The 21,924-nt window shown below is 38.6% G+C and overlaps 1 protein-coding gene across 2 annotated transcripts in view; it reads left to right on the forward strand.

Moving 5' to 3' along the window:
* LOC132625903 (uncharacterized) overlaps positions 1 to 21,924 on the forward strand; it is a 29,525-nt gene that overhangs the window by 1,313 nt on the left and 6,288 nt on the right. Inside the window, exon 1 of one of the 2 annotated variants that reach the window (XM_060340533.1) lies at positions 21,450 to 21,681. The exons of the other annotated variant lie outside the window; for it this stretch is intronic. Coding sequence (XP_060196516.1) covers positions 21,570 to 21,681 — 112 coding nt within the window. The 5' untranslated portion in view covers positions 21,450 to 21,569. Of the gene's footprint in view, positions 1 to 21,449; positions 21,682 to 21,924 lie in introns of those variants that run through there. 2 annotated transcript variants of the gene reach the window in all.

The following is a 21,924-nucleotide window of genomic DNA, read 5'->3' on the forward strand; positions in this document are numbered from 1 at the left end:
TGGCTGCGTGAAGGGTCTTCTGTGTCTTCTCGAAAAGGCTTTAAAAGACTGACATGGAACACATGATGAATCTTCCACCAAGCTGGGGTGTCCACCCGGTATGCTACCTTCCCGATGCGCCTCTCAATGGACAGAGGGCCAATGTATTTTTGCAACAGGCAAGGGTCGTGGACCCCTGCAAATAAGTATCTCTTGGGGATCTTCACCATCACCTTGTCCCCAACCTGATATTCCACAAAGCGACGATTCTGATCAGCATGTCTCTTCATCCGCTTTTGTGCTTTTACCAGATAGCTCCGCACTATCTCTAGATTCTGCTTCCATTCTTTGGAGATGCTAGCTGCTCGTGGAGATTTGGCCATGTTTGGGGCATTCACAGTGTGTGGGAGTAGCGGTTGCTGCCCGGTAACAATTTCAAAAGCGCTCCTATTTGTGCTAGAGCTCTTTTGTGAGTTGAAACACAGTTGGGCCGCATCCAATAGCTTCACCCAATTCTTCTGCGAGCCGGTAACAAAGTGCCGCAAGTATTCCTCCAACATGCCATTGAACCGCTCCGTCTGACCATCGGATTGCGGGTGAAAACTCGAGCTGTGGCTCAATTTAGACCCCAAGCACTTAAAGAGCTGGGTCCAAAAGTTGTTGGTGAAGCGAGAGTCGCGGTCACTAACAATATCCTTGGGCAGGCCCCAATATTTGACAACATGGGTGAAGAAGAGTCGAGCTGTCTCCTCTGCTGATATATGCTTGGGTGCCGCAGTGAAAGTAGCATACTTAGAAAACCGATCAACCACGACTAAGATAGTCGTGAGATCTCCAACCTTGGGTAAGCCAGTGATGAAATCCAGTGAGACGCTTTCCCAAGGCCTCTTTGGGACAGGTAAGGGCTCCAACAGGCCCGCTTGTGTCAAACGGTCAGACTTGTCTTTCTGGCATACTAAGCAAGTCTTCACATACTGAGCGACATCATCTGCCATCTGGGGCCAATAATATGCACGGCGTAGCAATGCCATGGTACGTTCTTCTCCAGGTTGGCCTGCCCATAGAGTATCGTGACATTCCATCAGGAGAGTTCTCCGCAAATCTCCTCCTTTAGAAACGTAAAGGCGGTTCCCTTTTGCTTTCAGGAACCCATCTTCCATGTAGAACTGGCGAGTTTTTCCTTGACCTGCTAGGTCAACCAAATACTGTGCCGAAGGGTCCTTGGTGAGAAGGCCCTGGATTTGATCTTTTATGGTGGTAGCCACCTCGCTTCCCCTAAGGGTGGCAAGCAGGCATACTGATGCTAGATCGGCCCTTCGACTCAGTGCATCCGCAACATGATTGGTCTTCCCACTTCGATATTCCAGATTGAAGTGAAATTCCGCTAGAAGTTCCTGCCATCTAGCCTGGCGGCCATTTAGGTTTGGCTGGGTCATAAAGTGACTGACAGCCGTGTTGTCCGTCTTCACCACGAAAGGGGAACCCAGAAGATAGTTCCTCCAAAGGCGCAAGCAATGGACGACAACCAATAATTCTTTCTCATGAGCCGCATAGCGCCGTTCCGCATCTTTCAATTTTTGACTTTCGTAGGCCACCGGGTGCCCCTCTTGTAGCAAGACTCCGCCCAAGGCGTAATCAGAGGCATCCGTCTCTACTTCGAAGGGTCTGGTCAAGTCGGGCAAGGCCAAAATAGGGCTACTAGACATAGCCACTTTTAGTGAGTTGAAAGCGTCTGCTCTCTTTGGCGACCAGTCCCAAGGTGTAATATTCTTGAGGAGCTCTGTCAGTGGTAATGCAATGAGGGAGTAGTTCTTGACGAACCGTCGATAAAAGTTACATAGGCCAAGGAACGCCCTCAAGGCATGGATATCCTTGGGTGGTGGCCAATCTGTGACATCCTTGATCTTTTGTTGGTCCATCTTGATGCGACCTTCTTCGACAACATGCCCAAGGAAGTCAATCTGTTTCTGAGCAAAGGAGCACTTGGATAGCTTTACGTACAATTCATGCTCCCGCAACCGAGTTAGGACTTTCCTTAGGTGCTCCAGGTGTTCGCCTAATGTTTTGTTGTACACCACAATGTCGTCCAGGTATACCACCACAAATTCATCAATGTATTCTCGAAAGACCTGGTTCATTAGAGTGCAAAACGTGGCTGGAGCATTGGTCAGACCGAACGGCATGACCAGGAAGTCGAACGTGCCATATCTTGTCACACATGTCGTCTTGGACTCATCTCCTTCCGCAATGCGGACTTGCCAATAACCTGTCTTCAGGTCTATTTTGGTGAACACTGTGGCACCGCCCAGTCTATCAAACAAGTCCGCCATTAGTGGTATGGGGTACTTGTTCTTCACGGTGATCTTGTTGAGGGCCCTATAGTCAACACAAAGCCTTAGGGTGCCATCGTGTTTCTTTTGGAATAGTACAGGTGACCCATAAGGCGACTTGGAGGTCACGATGATCCCCGTGTCCAGCATCTCCGTCAACTGTCTCCGAAGCTCGGTGAGTTCGGGTTGTGACATTCTGTAGGGTGCCCGGGCAGGTGGCTTCGCACCCGGCACTAATTCAATTTCATGATAGACCGTCCGCCTAGGTGGGAGTCGTTTCGGCATATCTTGCGGCATGACATCCTCAAATTCCTTCATGAGCTCTTTCACGGGCATTGGAATGGGACCCGAAGAACGCTCAATCTCTTCAATGCAAAGGGTAGCTAGGAACGTGGGTTCTTGTCGCTGGACCCCCTTCTTCAGCTGCAATGCAGAGATGTTTCCTGAAGCCATCTTTATGGTTGTGCATGGGACAATACAGGGTTTGGCCCCGTTCGGAGGTGGGTGCCTGAAATAAAAATATAAAATACCCGCATTCGGAGGTGGGTGCCTGAACTGAAATATAAAATACCCGCATTCGGAGGTGGGTGCCTGAACTTTAAATGTAAAATACCCGCATTCGGAGGTGGGTGCCTGCACTGAAATATAAAATACCCGCATTCGGAGGTGGGTGCCTGTACTGAAATATAAAATACCCGCATTCGGAGGTGGGTGCCTGAAAATATAAAACATTAAATACCCGCATTCGGAGGTGGGCGCCTGAACTTGAAATATAAAATACCCGCATTCGGAGGTGGGTGCCTGAACTTTAAATATAAAATACCCGCATTCAGAGGTGGGTGCCTGCACTGAAATATAAAATACCCGCATTCGGAGGTGGGTGCCTGTAATAAAATACCCGCATTCGGAGGTGGGTGCCTGTAATAAAATACCCGCATTCGGAGGTGGGTGCCTCAATTGAAATTTGAAATACCCGCATTCTAAGGTGGGCGCCTGAATTGAAATTTGGATCCCCATCCACTTCTACAATACAAAAAAATGTGAATCCACATCCACTTCCACGTCCGTATTATACGGTGTAATGAATAAATCCACTTCTACTTCCACGTCCATATCATACGTTGCAAAAATAAATCCACTTTTACTTCCAACCCGTATTATATGATGCAAAATAAATCCACTTCTACTTTCATGTCCGTATCATACGGTGCAAGAAAAGAAAAATCCACTCCTACTTCCGCGTCCGTATTATACGGTACAAAAATAAATCCACTTCTACTTTCGAAAAATAAATCTGCATCCACTTTTCATAATTATATGTGTGTTTTTCTTTTGTAATATAAATCTACTTCCACTTCCACGCTCACATCCACAATGTAAATGTAAATTCACGTCTACTTAAAATGGTATTGTAGAAAGGTATCCACATTTATATCCACAACCTAGTCCATGTCCTGTTGTGACGGAAGTTAAATCTATAATTATTCCACAATTTAATATATGATGCAAGATCTCGATCTTGTCATCTTAGTAAATATCACATTCTAAAAAAAATAACTTGTTATCGATTTGAAATAAATAAGTATATATAAAGTGATGAAAAAGTTGAGGAATTTAACCCGATAATAGGTGACCATGTCCGTATCCACCTTGAAGAAAGATAACTCCACGATTATGTGCCCTTGATCCATCGAGAAATGCCACGAGCTAAAACAACTGTTAGTGATAAGAATATGTAAATAGCTGGGTTTGAAAGAATTATGCTCACAACCCTTGGTTGAGAAGATAAATTCATGTCCGCTGTTGCGACCAAAATTTCATGAAGAATGGAACAACATCCACCGTTTAGCGCAAGCTAAATTTACATCCACATTGAAGAATATTTGCCTTTTGCAGAAGGCTAACTCTTTGTTCACGTCCATAACTAAAATTTGAAGAAGAGTTAAATATGCGCCACATCTATGTTAATTGAAACCTGTCTCATCAAAGAAAAGTTGTGAGTTTAAAGAAAATTGGTTGACTTGTGCTTGTTGGGGAACTTGGTCCTTGAATTGATTTTTGCTTCGGTTGCGTCCACGTTCTTCGATGTCCCACCAGATATTTTGCTTTGCCCGGGAGTTTCAGTTATAAGTAATAAAAGTGTATTTTGAGAATAACAAGATTTGGATGACTTCGAAGGGAAATACTTAGTGGCTCTAATAGATAGAATGATTGTAAAGACTCGAATTTGAATTTATCAACATTTTTAGAAAGATATGGGCGGACTTTTATTTAGAATCGTCAAACATTTAAGACCACCTTTGTGCTAACTTTTAAAAATTATCCCAGTTTCAAGTCCTGGAGGCACTTGGTTCTAAACGATTGAAAAGTGAGAACTTATAATGAAAGTTTTGGGAAGCGATTTGACCGATTTCAAAATTTGTCCCAGTTTCAAGCTACTAAGACATATGAATTTAAACAGTGGGAAGACCAAAATCTTATATAAAAATCCTTATGTATCTTATAGGAACCAAAATAGTTGGACAAACCGAAAATATTGAAAATTTTAAAATAGAAGGGCCGAACCCGCCTCGGGTTGCCTACGTATCCAAAAGGAAATCAGGCCACACGTAGTTCCAACCACAAAACAAAGACACTGAAATATTTGAAAAGAGTGGTCGAACCCGATATGGGCTGCCTACGTATCCAACAGGAAGTCAGGCCAAACGTAGTTCGTTGATCAAAATAAGAACTTTTGAGTTTTTTTTTGTTTTTAATAAAAAAGGGGGGGTCGAACCCTATGTGGGTTGCCTAAATTGAAATTTAAAAATACCCGCATTATGAGGTGGGTGCCTGATTCGGAATGAGCTGGTCGAGAAGAGGTAAAATAGCTTGCTTGGTTTGAGAATCTGGCATAGGCAAAGTCTAACGAACCCCATGAGATGGAGTTATATGTGGCGGATTTTGAGAAAATTACTGATTTTGAAGTACCATGTGGCTTAATTCAGCAACTCGTCGCTCCAGACGACCAATTATCTGTAAATGTATTTTCTGGTTCATTAGAGGATGTGGGATTACTTGTGATCGGTAAACTAAGAGATGACTCAAATAAAGTGGTCGCATTGATCAAACTTTTCTCCATTTTAGAAGGAGTCCTTTTAGTTAACCAGGTGATTAGTAATGAGTCAGAGTCTGATTTCTTGGCTTTAGGTCGTGTGAAATATGAATGCTCCGCCAGTTCCCCTTTAGCACAAGTCAACCTTTTTGTTTTGAAAATAAGTTTTAAAAGAAAAATAATAAAACAAGAAAAAGAAAAAGATAATGAGTCAGTATACGGTAAGGACATCTTATTGCATATAAACACATTATTGCACATAATACATCGCGTTTTATAATGCAGGGACCTCTTTATGCCAGAGGTAGGCCTAACGAACATTTGAAGGACAAACATGTTTTTTATGTGTCATTCCATAACTCTTTCTAAAACTAATTTACAAGAATAATAAAAATTTATTACATGCCAGTTAATAATACAATTCAAAGTTAATCTAAGATATCTAATACTTCAACTCCACTAATTTCCTTTGGCTGTCTTCAAACCTCCGGCATTAATTTTGGATGCTCCACAACAACCTGCAACAAAAGGTTAGTTTCCTTGAAATATTTATCTATAGAGTATTAGGTCCACATAATCCACATATTTGTCCTTCAAATAATGCACATAAATAGTGAATAGTGTCACTTAGAGTCATAGACTCATTTGGACATTTGGTAAGGTTGACTAATGAACTTAATACTCCAAGGGTATTAAGCCTCCTAGGTTTAAAATGATGCATGTCCTTACAAGGTTTTGGTTTTCGCTCTACCTAGGTAGACTAAGAATGGTTTTCCTATGACACAAGGCTCCCCCAGGCGGACAACTTGGAAGTGGAAAGTTCGTGGCCGTCGACTGCACCGCCGATCGACTAAATCCACAAGACCAATCCAACTAAAGGGGTAATTTAGTAGTGCACGGGCGCAAACTGCGAAGCCGCTTTAAGTGTGTGAATATGTGTGAGTTTTCCAGGAGTGGAAGAAATATGAGCGGAATGCCAATTTAAGGAAAGCAATAACATACATATTACATAGAAAATTTACATAAGGAATAAAATAAAAACAACCAAAAGCATATAAGAAAAAAGCAATAATAAAGGCAAAAAAAGAAAAACAAACAAAATATCCAACAAATTAACTATTAACCTAAGTTGTTATGGTTAAAAACCTAAAGTCCCCAGTGGAGTCGCCAAGCTGTCACACCCCATTTTAACCGGGTTGATTTAAGGAGTATGACGTATTGGTGATTCCCGTTTATTTTGTTTTAAGGAGCCGCCACCTAATTAATTTAACGGTGAATTAGGACACCTAGAGTTTAACTAAGGCAAAGTTAAAACTAAACCTCAATTAATAGTCTGCTTAACCAGTGTGATTCTAAGTAAGGGCTCTATATTATCCTAAAGGGAAGGGGTTAGGCATACTTTAGAATCCGTTAACTTACGGTTATCCGACCAACTTAGGTTAATTAATTAAATTAAATGTAGGATAAATTTTTTAGAAAATGACCTTAGAATATTGCTAAAGTTTTAAGAAGAAAATCATGTTAACTAAAGTAATATTTACAGAAAAGAGATAATAATTTGTATAAAGAAAACTTTAGATGCCATTTTCGAATAAAACTCATAAAGGTTATTAAGGCTTTAAATCAAATGCTATTTAGAAATAAAACTTATAAAAGATAGTTTGCATAAAGGAAGACTTTAGATGCTATTTAAATAAAGCTTAAAATGTGGCGGAGAATTTATATGAAATATAGTAAAATGCTATTTAAGATTATACTTGTAGGGAATATAACGATTTTGCCCATAAATAATAGCTTTTAAGAAAAGATTTAAACGTTTTTAAACTATGTTACAGGAATATGACGATGTAGAAGAATCTAGACTTATAGATAGGATTCAGCAAGAAATGGGTTTCTTTTATCCTTTTATTACTTCTTATTAAGAGTATGCTAAATTGATTCAAACCTGAAGAATTATTTACAAATTAGACTAGAGTTTGTATTTGCGTATTTGCAATATTTTTTAAATATAATATTTTTTAAATATAATATTTTAAAGTAGCAGAACATGATTTCTTTTACTCCAAGTATGTTATTGAAAATCAACTATCTTAACAAAATAAATATTATAGATACTTTAAATTGACCACCCGTTATATTAAATTAACTCAACGACTCTACTAAGGTTTATCTAAGTTAAGAAGATAAAACAAAATAAAGAGTTAATCATGCAATACAAAACTAAGTACGCGAAAAGAAAAAAAACAAGATAGAAGAAGAAATGAGCTAAATGGGCTCAACCCATTTTAAGGATTGTTGATGCTGTTTTCTTTTTTATTTGAGCCTTAACCCAAAACTCCATCTTTATTCCCCTTGGCTGCGAGCAGAACTGGATACGGAGGAGACGTCGTTGGGCTTTTAGCCCAACATAAAATGTAGGAGAAGAACGAGTTTCTCGGACTCGTATGTGATGATCATGCATAAAACGAAAGGAAAAAGATTAGTACGTAATCGATAAATAAGGCTCAAACATATAAAATATAGATTCAAAGTAGATTGGTAAGTTAAATATATATACTGTATATGTTTGAGTATATTCATTCGGGAAATTAACACAACACAGTCAGGATGAAACACAACTCAAAATCCGAATGTCAGGAGGCCATTTGCATGCATAATTTGACTATAGGATTTCGAAAAGGGCTTAAACATCTTCAATGCATAACAAATCATATACTGTCTGCACACTAAATACATTTAACATGCAATCATTGAAACGAGCAGGGTTCTACGTATTCAGTCTAAGGAACCTTCCATTTTCAACTGTTTAGTGCCAATGCTATTCATTTTACATAACCTCTTCATTGTTCAAATCATATGATGGAGAGTTTTCCAATTCAAACAGACTCAGGCAGTCCTTGATTTGATTGAATAAGTCCAATGAGTTTTCACAGAATTGAATTATAAAAGCCATGCGAAATTTAAGTAAGGCTATTGGTTGTTATATCTTTGATGGCATGCCCGCAATGAAAGAGATTAAATACTACCTAGTCATGAGGAACTTAACTGAGAAAAAAAAAAGTGACATTCAATATTCCTACCAGACATGCTGACTCAAACACAAGTAGGACAGGCCTATCGAATATGATGTCTATTTCTTTTTATAGAACAAATCAACAAGCAGTTAATTTCCTCCTCAAAGTGTGTCGTTTGTTTTATCAAAATAGCAACAGAATAAACAACAAATCACCACAGTTCTTGCTAAACTAACTGAACCTTTCAAAATTACACAAATTGTTATATTGAGATGGTAATTAGAAAGCAACCAGAATCTTCAGGTTCAACAAATCTCAACATATAGCAGTAAAGCTTAATACTACATTCTCACCACACCAAAGCACCTGCCTCTTTCAAAACCAGTAGTTCTTTTAGTATGGTGTTGGCATCATATCATAACAGCCAACTATTAGCAAAGGCAGACACGATGATGGGAATAGAACAGTAGTATAGGGAATTCTTACGAGCATAATCATGGTTCCAAACAAACAACACGACAGCCCAGCAGATAGACAATGGACTTTTATGAGAAACTACACAATACACTAAAGCAAACAGCATTGGCATAGCAATCGCAGCGAATATCTTAAAAAGTCAACTTAACATGAAATTATACACCTCGTCTCCAGGTAAAACTATATTGATAAACCAGAAGAGATTACTCATTTTAGAAGGCATGTTAGCACTCAGAATGGACAAGACCTATTTCAAAATTCATATTTTTTGACATACTCTATTGCATAACTGTGACTGGCTCAGCACAGAGATTCCCAATCTCATGTTTTTTAAACACAACAATTATATGTTTGGGAAAGTAGTAGGCAGAAGATAGGATAATATACGCATAACAGCCTGGTTTAGGACCACTAACACTCAGATTGTACAGCAGTTAACTAATATATTCTAACCACAACAACATATAGGCCAGACAATGCAACATTTTAGACAAATTCAGTTGAAACAAGTCAAATTAACACCCAAACATACCCAACAGATCTTGCTCATATGTTTCGAACATTGACTAAGTCATCCCTACACCTAAACCCACACAAATCATATAAGATATGCCTTAACTACGTAACTGGAATTACCTAACTAATTGCTAACATGTCGATATCTTAACTGCCAATCTAGGATAAACAGAGCACGGCTAGCAAAATTAAAGGAGAGCTAAACCAGTCCGAGACGAACACATAAGCAGATTAGCCTACTAACCTGAATAAACCGACATGCTTAAGCTGAATACATAACACATAATAATTAAAGGAGCAAGAACACGCAAAAAAAAATAAAGAAAAGGAAAGGTTATTGACCTTCTCGGGATGCAGCGAAATGAGGCTTCGAATCCTCGATCTACACTCGAACACTACCAAATCCGAGCTTGCGATGCTCGGATTCGCAGCAACACCACAACAATCAACAGAAAACAAAATTGATTTGATATTTCGACTCGATAACAAAAACAAAACAAACGAAAAAAACTGTGAATCGAGTCCGTATTTTTTTAGGGAGTTACAGGTGACTAAAAGACTCGGTTTTTCAAGGGATTTTGTGCGACTCAGTCTTTTTTTCAATCCCTTTTCCCTCTGTTTCTTGAAAGCGTTTTGATTTCAAGAATCTTATCTTTTTTTCTCCCCCTTCTTTGATTTTCGACCACAACTATTTATAAGGCTTTGAAGAAGGAGAGAGAGAGGAGCGGGGGGAGACAAAACGAGCTGGGGGTGATGGTGAGGGTAGCGTGGGTGTGACAGGGGTAACGTGGGTGTGACAGGGGTAACGTGGGTGTGACAGGGGTAACGTGGGTGTCAGAGGCGTGGGTGGAGACGAAGTTAAGTGGAGTGTGTCAGATGATAACGTGGGAGATGGCAGGGAGCGGCGGATGGGGGTCACGTGGTGAATGGCTGAAGTCGGAGGTATGGTGGAGGTGACGTGGTGGCGACGGTGGTGATGGTGGTGATAAGAAGGGAGGAGATGGTGGTGTAGAGGTGACGATGGATAGGTGGAGAGAATCGACGGGAAGGTGGGGAAGCGGTGGAAGTGGGAGGCGGAGACGAGGAAAAGAGAGAAGAAGGAACGAAGAGGGAGGTGGGGTGAGAAATGAGAGGAAACCCTAAGGGTTTCCCCTTTTTGGACGAAATGGGTCGGACCCAGTCCATTTATGGACTGGGTTGATTTTTTAGACCGGGTATTAAAAGGATGGCTAATAAATTAAAAAATGGATTGGTCTAAAAATTGAGTCAAAAATATGGACTGATACAAAAAAATATTTATGAGTTGATTGGACTTCGATTTGGGGTCCGGTAAGTCAAAATACGGACCGAGTGCAAGAAATAGTTTTTTTTTTCTAAATTTGAATAAGGGACTTATTTAAATAACTTGTGTTAAAATATTGCTCGACATGAGATATGCAATCATCAATGCTCGGATAAAAATAGCGTTATAATAGCCGTGCAATAATATTTTGAAAAATCCACACTGAAATAAATACTATTATTTAATTATGCAAAGATAAATGCGATGCGTGTGCGTAAGCTGGTAAAATACTGAAAATGATAGAAATTGTGAACTGTAATAATAATAATAATAATAATAATAATAATAATAATAATAATAATAATAATAATAATAATTAGTAACTGTAATATAATAATGAAACCCCGGTTTTGATAAAAGGCTAATAATTATAGTAAAACATAATATTTTTTATCTTTTCCAAAAAATATTAGAAGCGTAAATAGGTATTTTGGCAGAGAGACGGGACAAAATTGGGTGTCAACAGGGGGCTTCCGCCCCCGATCATTATTATGAGATGCAGCACTATTGCTGCCTGAGGAGGAACCTTTAGATTTGGTCACACTACGATCTCCCCCACTTCGGCTGGGGCCAGCATTGTAGGATTGACCCCCTTTGAATCCCCCACGGGCTGGTGGTTGAGGTCTATGCTTTCGAGCATTCACTTGGTAGTCACTGAGGCATTCTGCAGCTTGGATAGCTTTGGGCAAGGAATCCACCCTTTGTCTTTGTATTTCCATGCGGGCATAGGGTTTCAACCCTTCCATGAACGTGAAAAGCTTGTCCTTGTCGCCCATGTCCCTTATGTTCATCATGAGTGCAGAGAACTCGCGGACATAATCTCGGACTGACTTCGTTTGCCTGAGTTCCCGAAGTTTCCTCCGTGCATTATACTAGACGTTCTCGGGGAAGAACTGTAAACGAATGACTGCTTTTAGTTCTTCCCATGTCTCAAGAGCATCCTCACCTGCCTTGATAGCTTCATATTTCACACGCCACCAGAGTTTGGCGTCGCCTTGTAAATACATGGCAGCAGTTGCTACCTTCTTGGGCTCCTCCAGTTCTCCCACAGCGTCGAAGTACTGCTCGATGTCAAAGATGAAATTTTCCACTTCTTTGGCGTTTCGAGCACCCTGATAGGGCTTTGGTTCGGGAATCTTGAGTTTTTGGGGTGCCGCGGTAATGTTTGCCGCGCCCCCAATAGGATTGCCCCCTCCTCGGAGTAGGCCCTGTAAGGCAGCGTTGACAACATTGAGCTGATTAGTCAAGTTGTCGATGGTTACTTGCATGGCAGTCATTCTATCTGCCTCCTGAGTCCTATGGGCCAGGTCCTCATCTCTTTGTGCGGCAGCCGTCTGGGCGGCTGCATCAGTGTCAGTAGCAATATTCACAATGTCTTGATCGACCTGCAGCATCCTGCGGTCCAGGTCCTCCACCCTTTCGGTCACGGGTTGAAATCTATTGACCGCAGTTTCCAAAATCAAGAGGCGGTCTCCATGGTTCACCATGGTCAGAAAATGATAACAATAGCAACGTGTTCCCTCGTCCGATGTCGAGCCTAAGCTCTGATACCAACTGTTACGCGGCGCCTTCCTGAGACTTCTTGGAAGGGCGACGTAAGGCTAAGCAACCGATGATTCCAAGGTTACTGTCCGCCAACCGGGGTCCCCTCCGCACGCTAGACGAGACTGTCAGTGTCGTGCGGGAAAACCAATGTCAAGAGCAATTGAGAGAACAGGAAAGTGAATTGAGAAAAGAGTTGTTTGAATTAATGAAAGCTATTACAAAGAAAGCAAGCGGTGTCGAGGGGGAGAGACACCAGTACAGAGAATTGATTGCTTGCTTGAATGTTTTGATTGCTTGATCCCCCCTAATAATACTTTAAATATAAAAACCCAAGTCATAGAACTAGACATAGGCTTGCTAGAGAATCACAACAAAAAATACATAAAGTAAACTACTCTATAATTACAACAAAAGAGACCTAACTAGAGCAGGTCCTTGTGCACCCTTGGTCGGGGCACTGTCGTGCGCGCGCGCACTGGGGCGCAGGCACTAGGCGCTGAGCGCTGGCACTGTAGCAGAGCTGCATTGTCACTGGGCGCTGGGCACGCGTTGAGGCACGGCCAGCGCAGGGGCGCGAGCGAGGGACATTGATGGGGTGACATTGGCAGAAGCAACCTTGTCACTTGGGGCGTCCGAGACCACGGGGCTGTCCATGGCGTTATGCGCTGAGAGGCTTGCCATGGCGCCATGGGGCGCGCCCAAGGGGTCATGGGGCATGGCTGGAAATCCGGCCATGACATGTGTAGTGGGAGAAAATATATACCCCATGTAGCCCATATTTTGAATTTGTTACCCTGTTTAGCCCACAAGGGGCTGCCGATGGGTTTGGCCAAAATTAATTCTTCGCCAATTCCTGGCTTCAAATCTCTACGATGAAAAATTTCAAACTTCATTACTTAATGTCAACGGCCTGGGCGTAACACGACACTCGGTACCTTGCTGCATGTGACCGAGCGAACCACATGACTTGATGAGTCTACATGGGACATGAACTGATGCGGAATATAAAGTAAACATGCATGAATTGTGAAAACATGGAGTTCAATAATTAAAGTCTGAAATTATTGTTATTATTATTATATCATGAATGTGGAATTATGGTAATGTAGAAATTAAGGCCAACTCAACTGAACATGACAACTGACTAGTCTGTGAAACCTCTGACATGAATCTGTCTGCTAAACTGTTCACCGGGACAAGGCCCTCGGCATACCTTAAATGTATAATCAAATAAATAGAAGTAAAGACACAACCTCGAATGAGATCGGGCTCACCAAAAGCTGATACGAGCAATGTCCTAACGAGCAAATATGTTGTCTTGTCAATCAATACCTGCATCGTGAAATGCAGGCCCCCGGGCAATAGAAAGGGGACGTCAGCACATTGAATGTACTGGTATTTAAAGCAACTGAAAGAAAGAACATGAGACATGAAATAATATGATAAGAAGTGAAACTGAAAACCTGGACATGAACATGAGCATGAACACATATAAATAAAGTCTGAAAACAGTAAATCAATGGAAATACATGTATATATAACTACTTGTAACATGGGGAGTGATATAGTATAACTGACAACATGATCTGGTACTTGCGTCCTACCAGCAGAACATTCATATCTTGACAGGAATATGACATTTAAGTAATAATAAGCATGTAAGGATCTAAACTGCATAATAAAGGTCTTGTCTCCTTGCTGACAACCCATATCCTACGGTGACTACGTAGTTTCAGGCTATCTGAGCCTTCTCGGTTAACTAAGCAAATCCCAAAAAAACATGAACATGTAAAATAAGTAGCACTTGCAGCCCATGGTTTTCATGAATATAACTTGCTTGTACATGGATATCATGAATTATAGTTGCTTGCATGAACTTGTAAAACATGTATAGTATTTTCTTGCAAATAGCATAATATATCATAAACTAGCATGCATGAACCCATGGAATGAGATATATGGATTTTTCATAGATTACAGACAGATTCTTAATAATCATAAAAAAATATTAAGAACTCAATGATGGAACTATAACAATTCATACATAATATAATCATGGACATATACCTAGGGTTATCATGAGCATGGTATAGAAACCCTAGTTTTCACAGAGAATCATAATTTATGGATTATGAGGCGTAGGGAAGAACAATGATGTTCCCACACATAGATAGTAACTCTACATACTTTAATCTGTCCAAAACTTGAAGAAAAGTCTGAATCTTTGAAGAATAATTCCAAAAGCTTTGAATTTGGAAACCTTGAGAGGATTTTCACTGATTTTCATAGCTATTGTTTGTGGCTCAAAGGGTACTGCTACAGACCTCTAAATCCAATCTCCACCGTTCATATGTTAGACTTATATGTTATGAACACTCAGTTAATATTTGGGCTGGATCCAATGGTTAGATTATCAAAAAACATCAAATTAATATGGCTGGTCGGAATGAAACTCAACAGAAAAATACTAGAGTTTTCTCCAACTTTTTTACAACTCTTGATTTTTATAGGGTAACGGGATAGATGGATTTATTCTAGTATTTATAAATGATAAATCTTGTAGAATACAAAGGTTCTTGATTAAAATATTTACCTTGGAGGAAACCTTAGGAAACTAGATTGCCAAACCGAATTCTTAAAGGTTTCTTGATTTTTCTTGATTGCAAGAATGAGTTTCTTGCAAGATTGAAGTGTCTAGGTTCATTAGGGATGGATGTAGAGAGAGAAAGAATAGTCTCTTAGGGTTTAGAATAGTGTTAGGGACGTTTTTAGTTCATACAATAATAAAATAAGGAGTCCCAATTCGAGTAGGAAAAGGCTAAAAATGTAACCCAAAATCTGAAAATTCTACTCCGACCAGTGATAGTAAAAATAGGCATAACTCTTAGCACATAGCTCCGTTTGAGCTCCATAAGATACCTTTGGAAAGTTATTCCAAAAGGGATACAACTTTCATGTTTTAAGTTTTCTCAAATTATCAACTAATCAAGGAGTTACGGGTGCCCGAAGTAGGCTGGTCAACCACTTTCGTAATACGTACGAACTTTCAAATTTTTCTCTAAAACTCTAACGTTACGAGTCTAACATGAGTTCCAAGATACGAGGTGTTACACCACATCTATACTACTAGATACATCCTACTTCATGTTTAAAGTTGGAATGCCAAAGTCTAACATCAACCCAGAAGATTAGAAAAGCATACAAACAACCCGCATTAAAAATTTAAGCCCCGAGGTATGAAATTAGGCTTTAGCAATTCTAACTTCATACTCAAAGGATTGAAGGTGAAAGTTTAGAATCGCAACTTTAAATTTGATTCTAAAGCGATTAAACATTCAATAAGAAACAGTTATACACTAAGCCGCTTGACCAAAACTATTTTTCCGTTGGACAATATACATAAAATATACACTAATTCTATAGATTATACATATATTAGTTATTATTTTTTGAATAACGACTATTTAAATTAATTTTTATATTAAATAATCTGTTTTTTCGCCTTTTCTATAAACAACTAGATGGCTTATGCCCGTGCTGCGCACGGGCCCAACACTTCGATATATATATATATATATATATATATAATAATAATAATAGCAATATTTAAGCATCAGTTGATACTTTCAATTTTAATGCGATTAATTTAAAAGTGTAAAATACTTATTATTTTTTTATCAAATTTTGATTTGGATAATTCTAATTCAAAATATTAAATTAATTTTACATGTTTGAAACGAAACAAAGTAGAAATTAATTTTCTATTTAAATGAAGAAATGCCATTTATTAATTTTTGGTAAATATTCTCGGTTTAACTCATTTTACTTGTCATATTGTCTTTTGCATGATTTTTTTAGGGAAACGTGAATTAGAATTATAATTTGACTAATTTACTTTATTCATTATTTGATCTTCATTTGATATTAATTGTAACACCCCGTACCTTTAACGAAAGTTTTGACCACGATCCTAGACTTAGAACATCAGATAAAGAATGTGGAAATTGAAATTTTTCTGTTCAGTTGTGATATGGTGGTTTACGCCCATGAACAGTGACCGTATTTCAATTTACGACCATGAACAGTGCCCGTAAACTGAAACCAAGAATTTCTGAACATTCTGGAATTTGACATTTTGAGGTCATATGGTTAAATACGGACCGTATTTCACTTTACGGCCCGTATTTCAAAACGTATTTAGAATTTGGGAAAACTTCCTTGATGAAAGTTGTAGATCATTGAAATACCTTTCCAACGGTATCTTACGGGGGTCAAACGGACATCTGTGCAAGGAGTTATGGCCATTTTACTGAAGCGACACAGTGCAGTCCAAAGTGCAGAATACGGTCCGTAAATCAATTTACGGCCCGTAAACTGACTTTACGACCAGCACTGTTCAGGTCGTAAATTTCACTTTCACAGAACAATATATATTCATCCATATCAGTTCAACTCATTATTTTTCATTCCTTCAAACCCTAGAACGACCTCCTACTCTCCTCCAACATCAAGAACACCAAGGTAAGTCCATTCTAATTATTCCAACTCAATTCTAATATCCTTGTAATCTAATCAGTAAATCATCATTCCTAATCTAGGGTTTTCAAGAAAACCCATCTCAAGATTCAAGAATCAAGATTTAGGAAATCTTCTCCAAAAATTCAAGTCTTTAATTCAAGTTTTGGAACAATTAAGGGTTTGCAACATATTTCCTTCCAAAGTGATTCAAGCTAGGTTTTGGGTGTTCTTCAATAGAAAAGTGAATTGTTAAATCTTGTTTAACAAATTAAGGTATGTCTCCCTTTTAAAATCACTTATGAAACTATTGTTGGAAGTATAAATTTTATTCAAGATTCCTTAATGAATGAAAGGAAAAGCAATCTTTTTATGTTTCTTGAACTCTAATTCATGTCTAAATGGTGGTTAATGTGTGTGAGGGGACAAACCCACATTAAACCTAGATTGTAACAAACCCTATATATGTATAAGATATTATGAATGTTTTTCCCTATGAGAGATGCTTAATAATGATGGTTAAGAGTTGGTGATAACATTCTCATTGATGAATTGGGACATGGAAATCTTTTGTAAAGAAGTTATACGTTTCAAAACTTTGATTGGAATGACTTATTCTTTAGATATGGCATAATGAACTTTAATGTTATTGATGGTGTGACTACTTTGAGACAAATTGTGAATCGGCTTCTATGCCATGGACTTTGTTATTGTGTTTGCCTTGCTATTCGGGAGGAAGAGTAGCCACTATGGATCCTAGTGTATTAATTGCCTTGCCATTCGGGAGTAAGAGTGGCCACTTCCGGGTTCGCTACCTGGGGTGTATTAATGGCCTTGCTATTCGGGAGGAAGAGTAGCCACCGTGAATCTATAATTCGGTGTATTGCGCAGTGTTTAGGGAATCTCTACGGTTATCCCTTCGATGTGATTGGTTCTTGGGACTGTATTGGCATGTGAGATATTCTTATTCTCTCATGGAATTGGTGATGATTATCTTAATTGGTTAAAAAGACATATTTGAGATTGTATCTTGACAAGAGGCTTTATAAATTGGTTTTGATGTTATTATTGAGATACATAAACTGGATAACTGTTCTTATATCGTTCTAACCTGACTGGCAAGACTAATTTCTTTATGCGTTACGTATTCTATTTTCATAGTACTTGTTGTCCCCGAGGCACTCACTGAGTACGAAGTACTCAGGCATACCATTGTTGTTTTTGATGGTATGTTAGGTAACGGAGAAGAGCAGGCTCGTGATACTCTCGACGCTTAGGAGGACTTGCTGCTGTTGTTGATTTGGTGAGCCCACATCCTTGTTGGTGGGACACTTCCTGTTTCACTTATTATTTTAGATTTCCGGGCTGCGTCCCGATGAGTCAAACTATTATCTCTTTATCCTAGAAGCTCCATAGTATGCATTCTTGTGGGTAGTTGTGGAGTTTTGTTAACTCTTGGGCGTTGTCACGTTTTAATTAACTTTTATGATATTAAAGACTTCCGCTAATTTAATTCATGATTCATGATATGTTACATTTAATTTATAAATTTTTCTGAGGCGAATGTTGAACCTGGCGGGTTCGAGTATTATTATGGTGTTATTAGGTTCTTCCGATATCGTTCATGACGTCGGATGCCGGTCACGTCTAGGGTGGGATTTGGGGCGTGACAAGCTTGGTATCAGAGCCAAGGTTTAAATGTGTCCTAGGAGTTGTCTGTGTCTGTGGAGCTGTGTCTAGTGGAGTCTTCCTTGTGCAGCCTGATCACCTGTATGATCGAAAGACTACCAGGGCATTTATAGGTGTTTCTCACTCCTCTCTATTCTAGATTGTGCTATAGAGCTTGAACTTTCTTTAGGATCATTCTAATTCGCTCGTAATTCGTGCCTTGCAGAAATGACTCTGACGCGATCCAAAAGTGGTAAACAAGGACGCCCCGCAAAAGCTAACCGAAATCTTGGAGGATCGAATGCTGGTAATGGAAATGATGCTGGAAATCAAGCACCACCCCCAGCACCGCCTGCTCCTGCTATTCCTGTTGCGGGTGTGCCTGAGATTGGTACTATGCAAACAGCGATTCAAATGTTGACTGCTTTGGTTGCGGCTCAACAGCAGCGTGTTGGTGTGGGACCTCATGGTGGAGGCAGATTTAAGCAGTTCCTAGACTTAAAGCCACCAGAGTTCTTTGGGTCACGAGAGGTGGACGACCCCCAACACTTCTTAGATGAGACCTTTAAGGCATTGAGGGCAATGGATGCCCACGATTCAGAAGCTGTGAGGCTTGCTTCGTATCAGTTGAAGGATGTTGCTCACGTATGGTTTGAGATATGGGAATCTGAGAGAGGTGACGTTGCTTTAGCTCCGACGTGGGCTGAATTTGAGGAGGCATTCATGGAAAGGTTTTTGTCTGATGAGGAAAGAATTGCAATGGCTACAAAATTTGAAAAGCTGGAGCAGGGTAATAAGTCAGTTCGCGAGTATTGTTTGGAGTTCACACGTCTGTCAAAGTATGCTTTATACATGCTTTATGGTGGGGTCTAGTTTTTTTTTTTTTTTTTTTTTTTTTAAGAGTGACTGTCGACGAAGCATGGGTAAACCGATGCTTGTATATAGTAGAAAAATAGAAATATAATAAAGTATTTCTATCTGCTTTTTAGAAGAGTTGGTAATATAAAGTATAAAACGTCATTTTTTTGCCCTTAAATAAGAAAGTGGGTGGGATCATAAAGGATTTGTTTACTCTTAAATATAAAAGTAGGACCGAACACGGACGACGATCTTGCCTCTATAAACCGGCTCTTCTATATAGTAGTAATAGTAAAGTAATACATATAATTATTTTATCAAATTTTGATTTGGATAATTCTAATTCAAATTATTATATTAATTTTACATGTTTAAGATGAAACAAAGTAGAAATTTGATTTTTTATCTAAATGAAGAACTTCTATTTTTTAATTTTTAGTAAATATTTTTTTATTAATTCATTTTACTTGTCATGTTGTTTTTTACACGGCTTTTTAAGGAAACGTCAATTAGAATTATAATTTCACTAATTTACCTTATTAATTATTTGATCTCCATTTAATATTATTTTTTCTTTTATGACATTAATCTCTTTTCACATTTATTAGAGTAAGGAAAAAATGAAAAAGTAATTAGATTCTATCTTATTTTAATATATAAGTATTTTAAGCATGTTGCTATACAATAATTTCATTTGCTCCCACTAATGAGTTGATACACATGTGGCAATGAGTCAATCATTATTGATTAAATTGTTTGATTTTCTAAGCACCTTTTTTTTTAACATTGTTTGTTTTTTTTAATATGGGATTCACTTTTTTTTTTTACTATTGTTTGATTTTGTTAATATGGGGTCCGCTTTTTTTTTTCCCGTGAGTTTGAATGTGGTGGTTTCCACTTTTTTTCTTCTTTTTCTTTTTTAATACTAGTTGATGTTTAATATGAGGCTCACATTTTTTAAAAATATTAGTTGTTGTTTGATATATATGGGGTCCACAATTTTTTTTTTATAATTTTTTTTTATTAGGCCTGTTTCATATGGGGCCCAATTTTTTTTTTTTTACAATTTTTTTAAGGGCCCACAACGGACGACGAAAAAGGACCACAACAGACGACCAAAAGTGACCCCAACTGGTGCTTCTATATAGTAGTAAAAACTATGTATCCTCCAAACAGCTATTTGCCTATTTGTCACTTCCTCCTTTCAGGCTAATACACAATGCTAATAGAATGAGCCCAATAACTTGATCCAGCGTATATACGAGGAAACCCCAAACCGATGTAAGTCCATCTGCAAGTTTAACTATGGGTCATTTGCACTTTTCTTCCTATTTTGTGCTGGGTCTTTAATATTTACCTTCAATGCAAATAACTTTTTCATGAGGCATAAATTTATATTTTCACATCATAATATTCCACAAGTTATGCGTCGCAACCTTAAAAATCTTATGCCCCGTTAGACATACGCTCAAATTTGAAAGGCAAATGTGTGATTTGATAGAAATTCTGATTTTACATAAATTAAAGACCAACTTATTTGAAGGTCAAACCGTGCAATTATTTCTAATAGCCCAGTTTGACCTTCAAATGGGCTGATGTTTAATTTTTACCCTTCAAAATCGAGCTTATGTCTAATGGGGCATGAGTTTTTTAAAGTCTTAGGCATGACTTGTGAATATTACGATACATAACTTGTGCCCCTATATGCATAAGGGGTCATTCGCACGAATGCCTTCGGGGGTGGTCTTTAATTTTTTCTCCTCAAATTGTTGGTCTTTAATTTTTGCCCTTCGGTACTTTAACTAACAAAAAAGTGGCCTAAACTACCCCTAACATTTGGATACTGGGTTCGAATCCCAGTAGAGTTAAAAAAAAAAATCGCAAGCCATAAGTTCATATGAAACTACATAGTACCTATGCCAAAATTCTGCCTTGCAATTTTTTTTTTAACTGAGTTAGGTTTCAAACCCACAACCTTAGAGTGTTATGCAAGGGTAAAATTTAAAGACCAGTAATTTGGAGGGCAAAAATTAAAGACCAGCCCAAATAAAGGGCGATCCGCGCAAAAAAAAAAAAAAAGAAGATTTTCACGGACAAAAATTAAAAGACCAGCCCATTTGAAGGGAAAAAGTGCAAATGACCCATTGCAAGATCAAAACCCTTCCTTTCTTCTTCTCCTTAAACCCTAACACCAACAAAACCTTGAAAACGACAACGTTTTGAAGGCAGCCATGCATAGAAGAAACATTAGGTTACGAAGAGAATATCTATACAGAAAAAGCTTAGAAGGGAAAGAACGTTTGCTCTATGAAAAGAAACGCAAAATTAAAGAAGCTTTAGAAGGTCACTTAAATCTTCAACTTTGTAGAATTCTTTTTTTTTTTTGGGAAAAATTACGCTCTATGTTTAGTGGGAGAAAATATTTACCCCATGTAGCCCATATTTTGAGTTTGTTAACCTGTTTAGCCCATAGTTGTGTGTAAACACCTTTTATTTATTCAAAATCTTGAACTGTGTAGAATAATTTTAATGCTTTTTTTTTTTTTTTGGAAAAATTATGCGTTATGTCTAGTGGGAGAAAATATT

Source organism: Lycium barbarum, chromosome 2, assembly GCF_019175385.1.
Source record: "Lycium barbarum isolate Lr01 chromosome 2, ASM1917538v2, whole genome shotgun sequence".
NCBI classification, from domain to species: Eukaryota; Viridiplantae; Streptophyta; class Magnoliopsida; order Solanales; family Solanaceae; genus Lycium; species Lycium barbarum.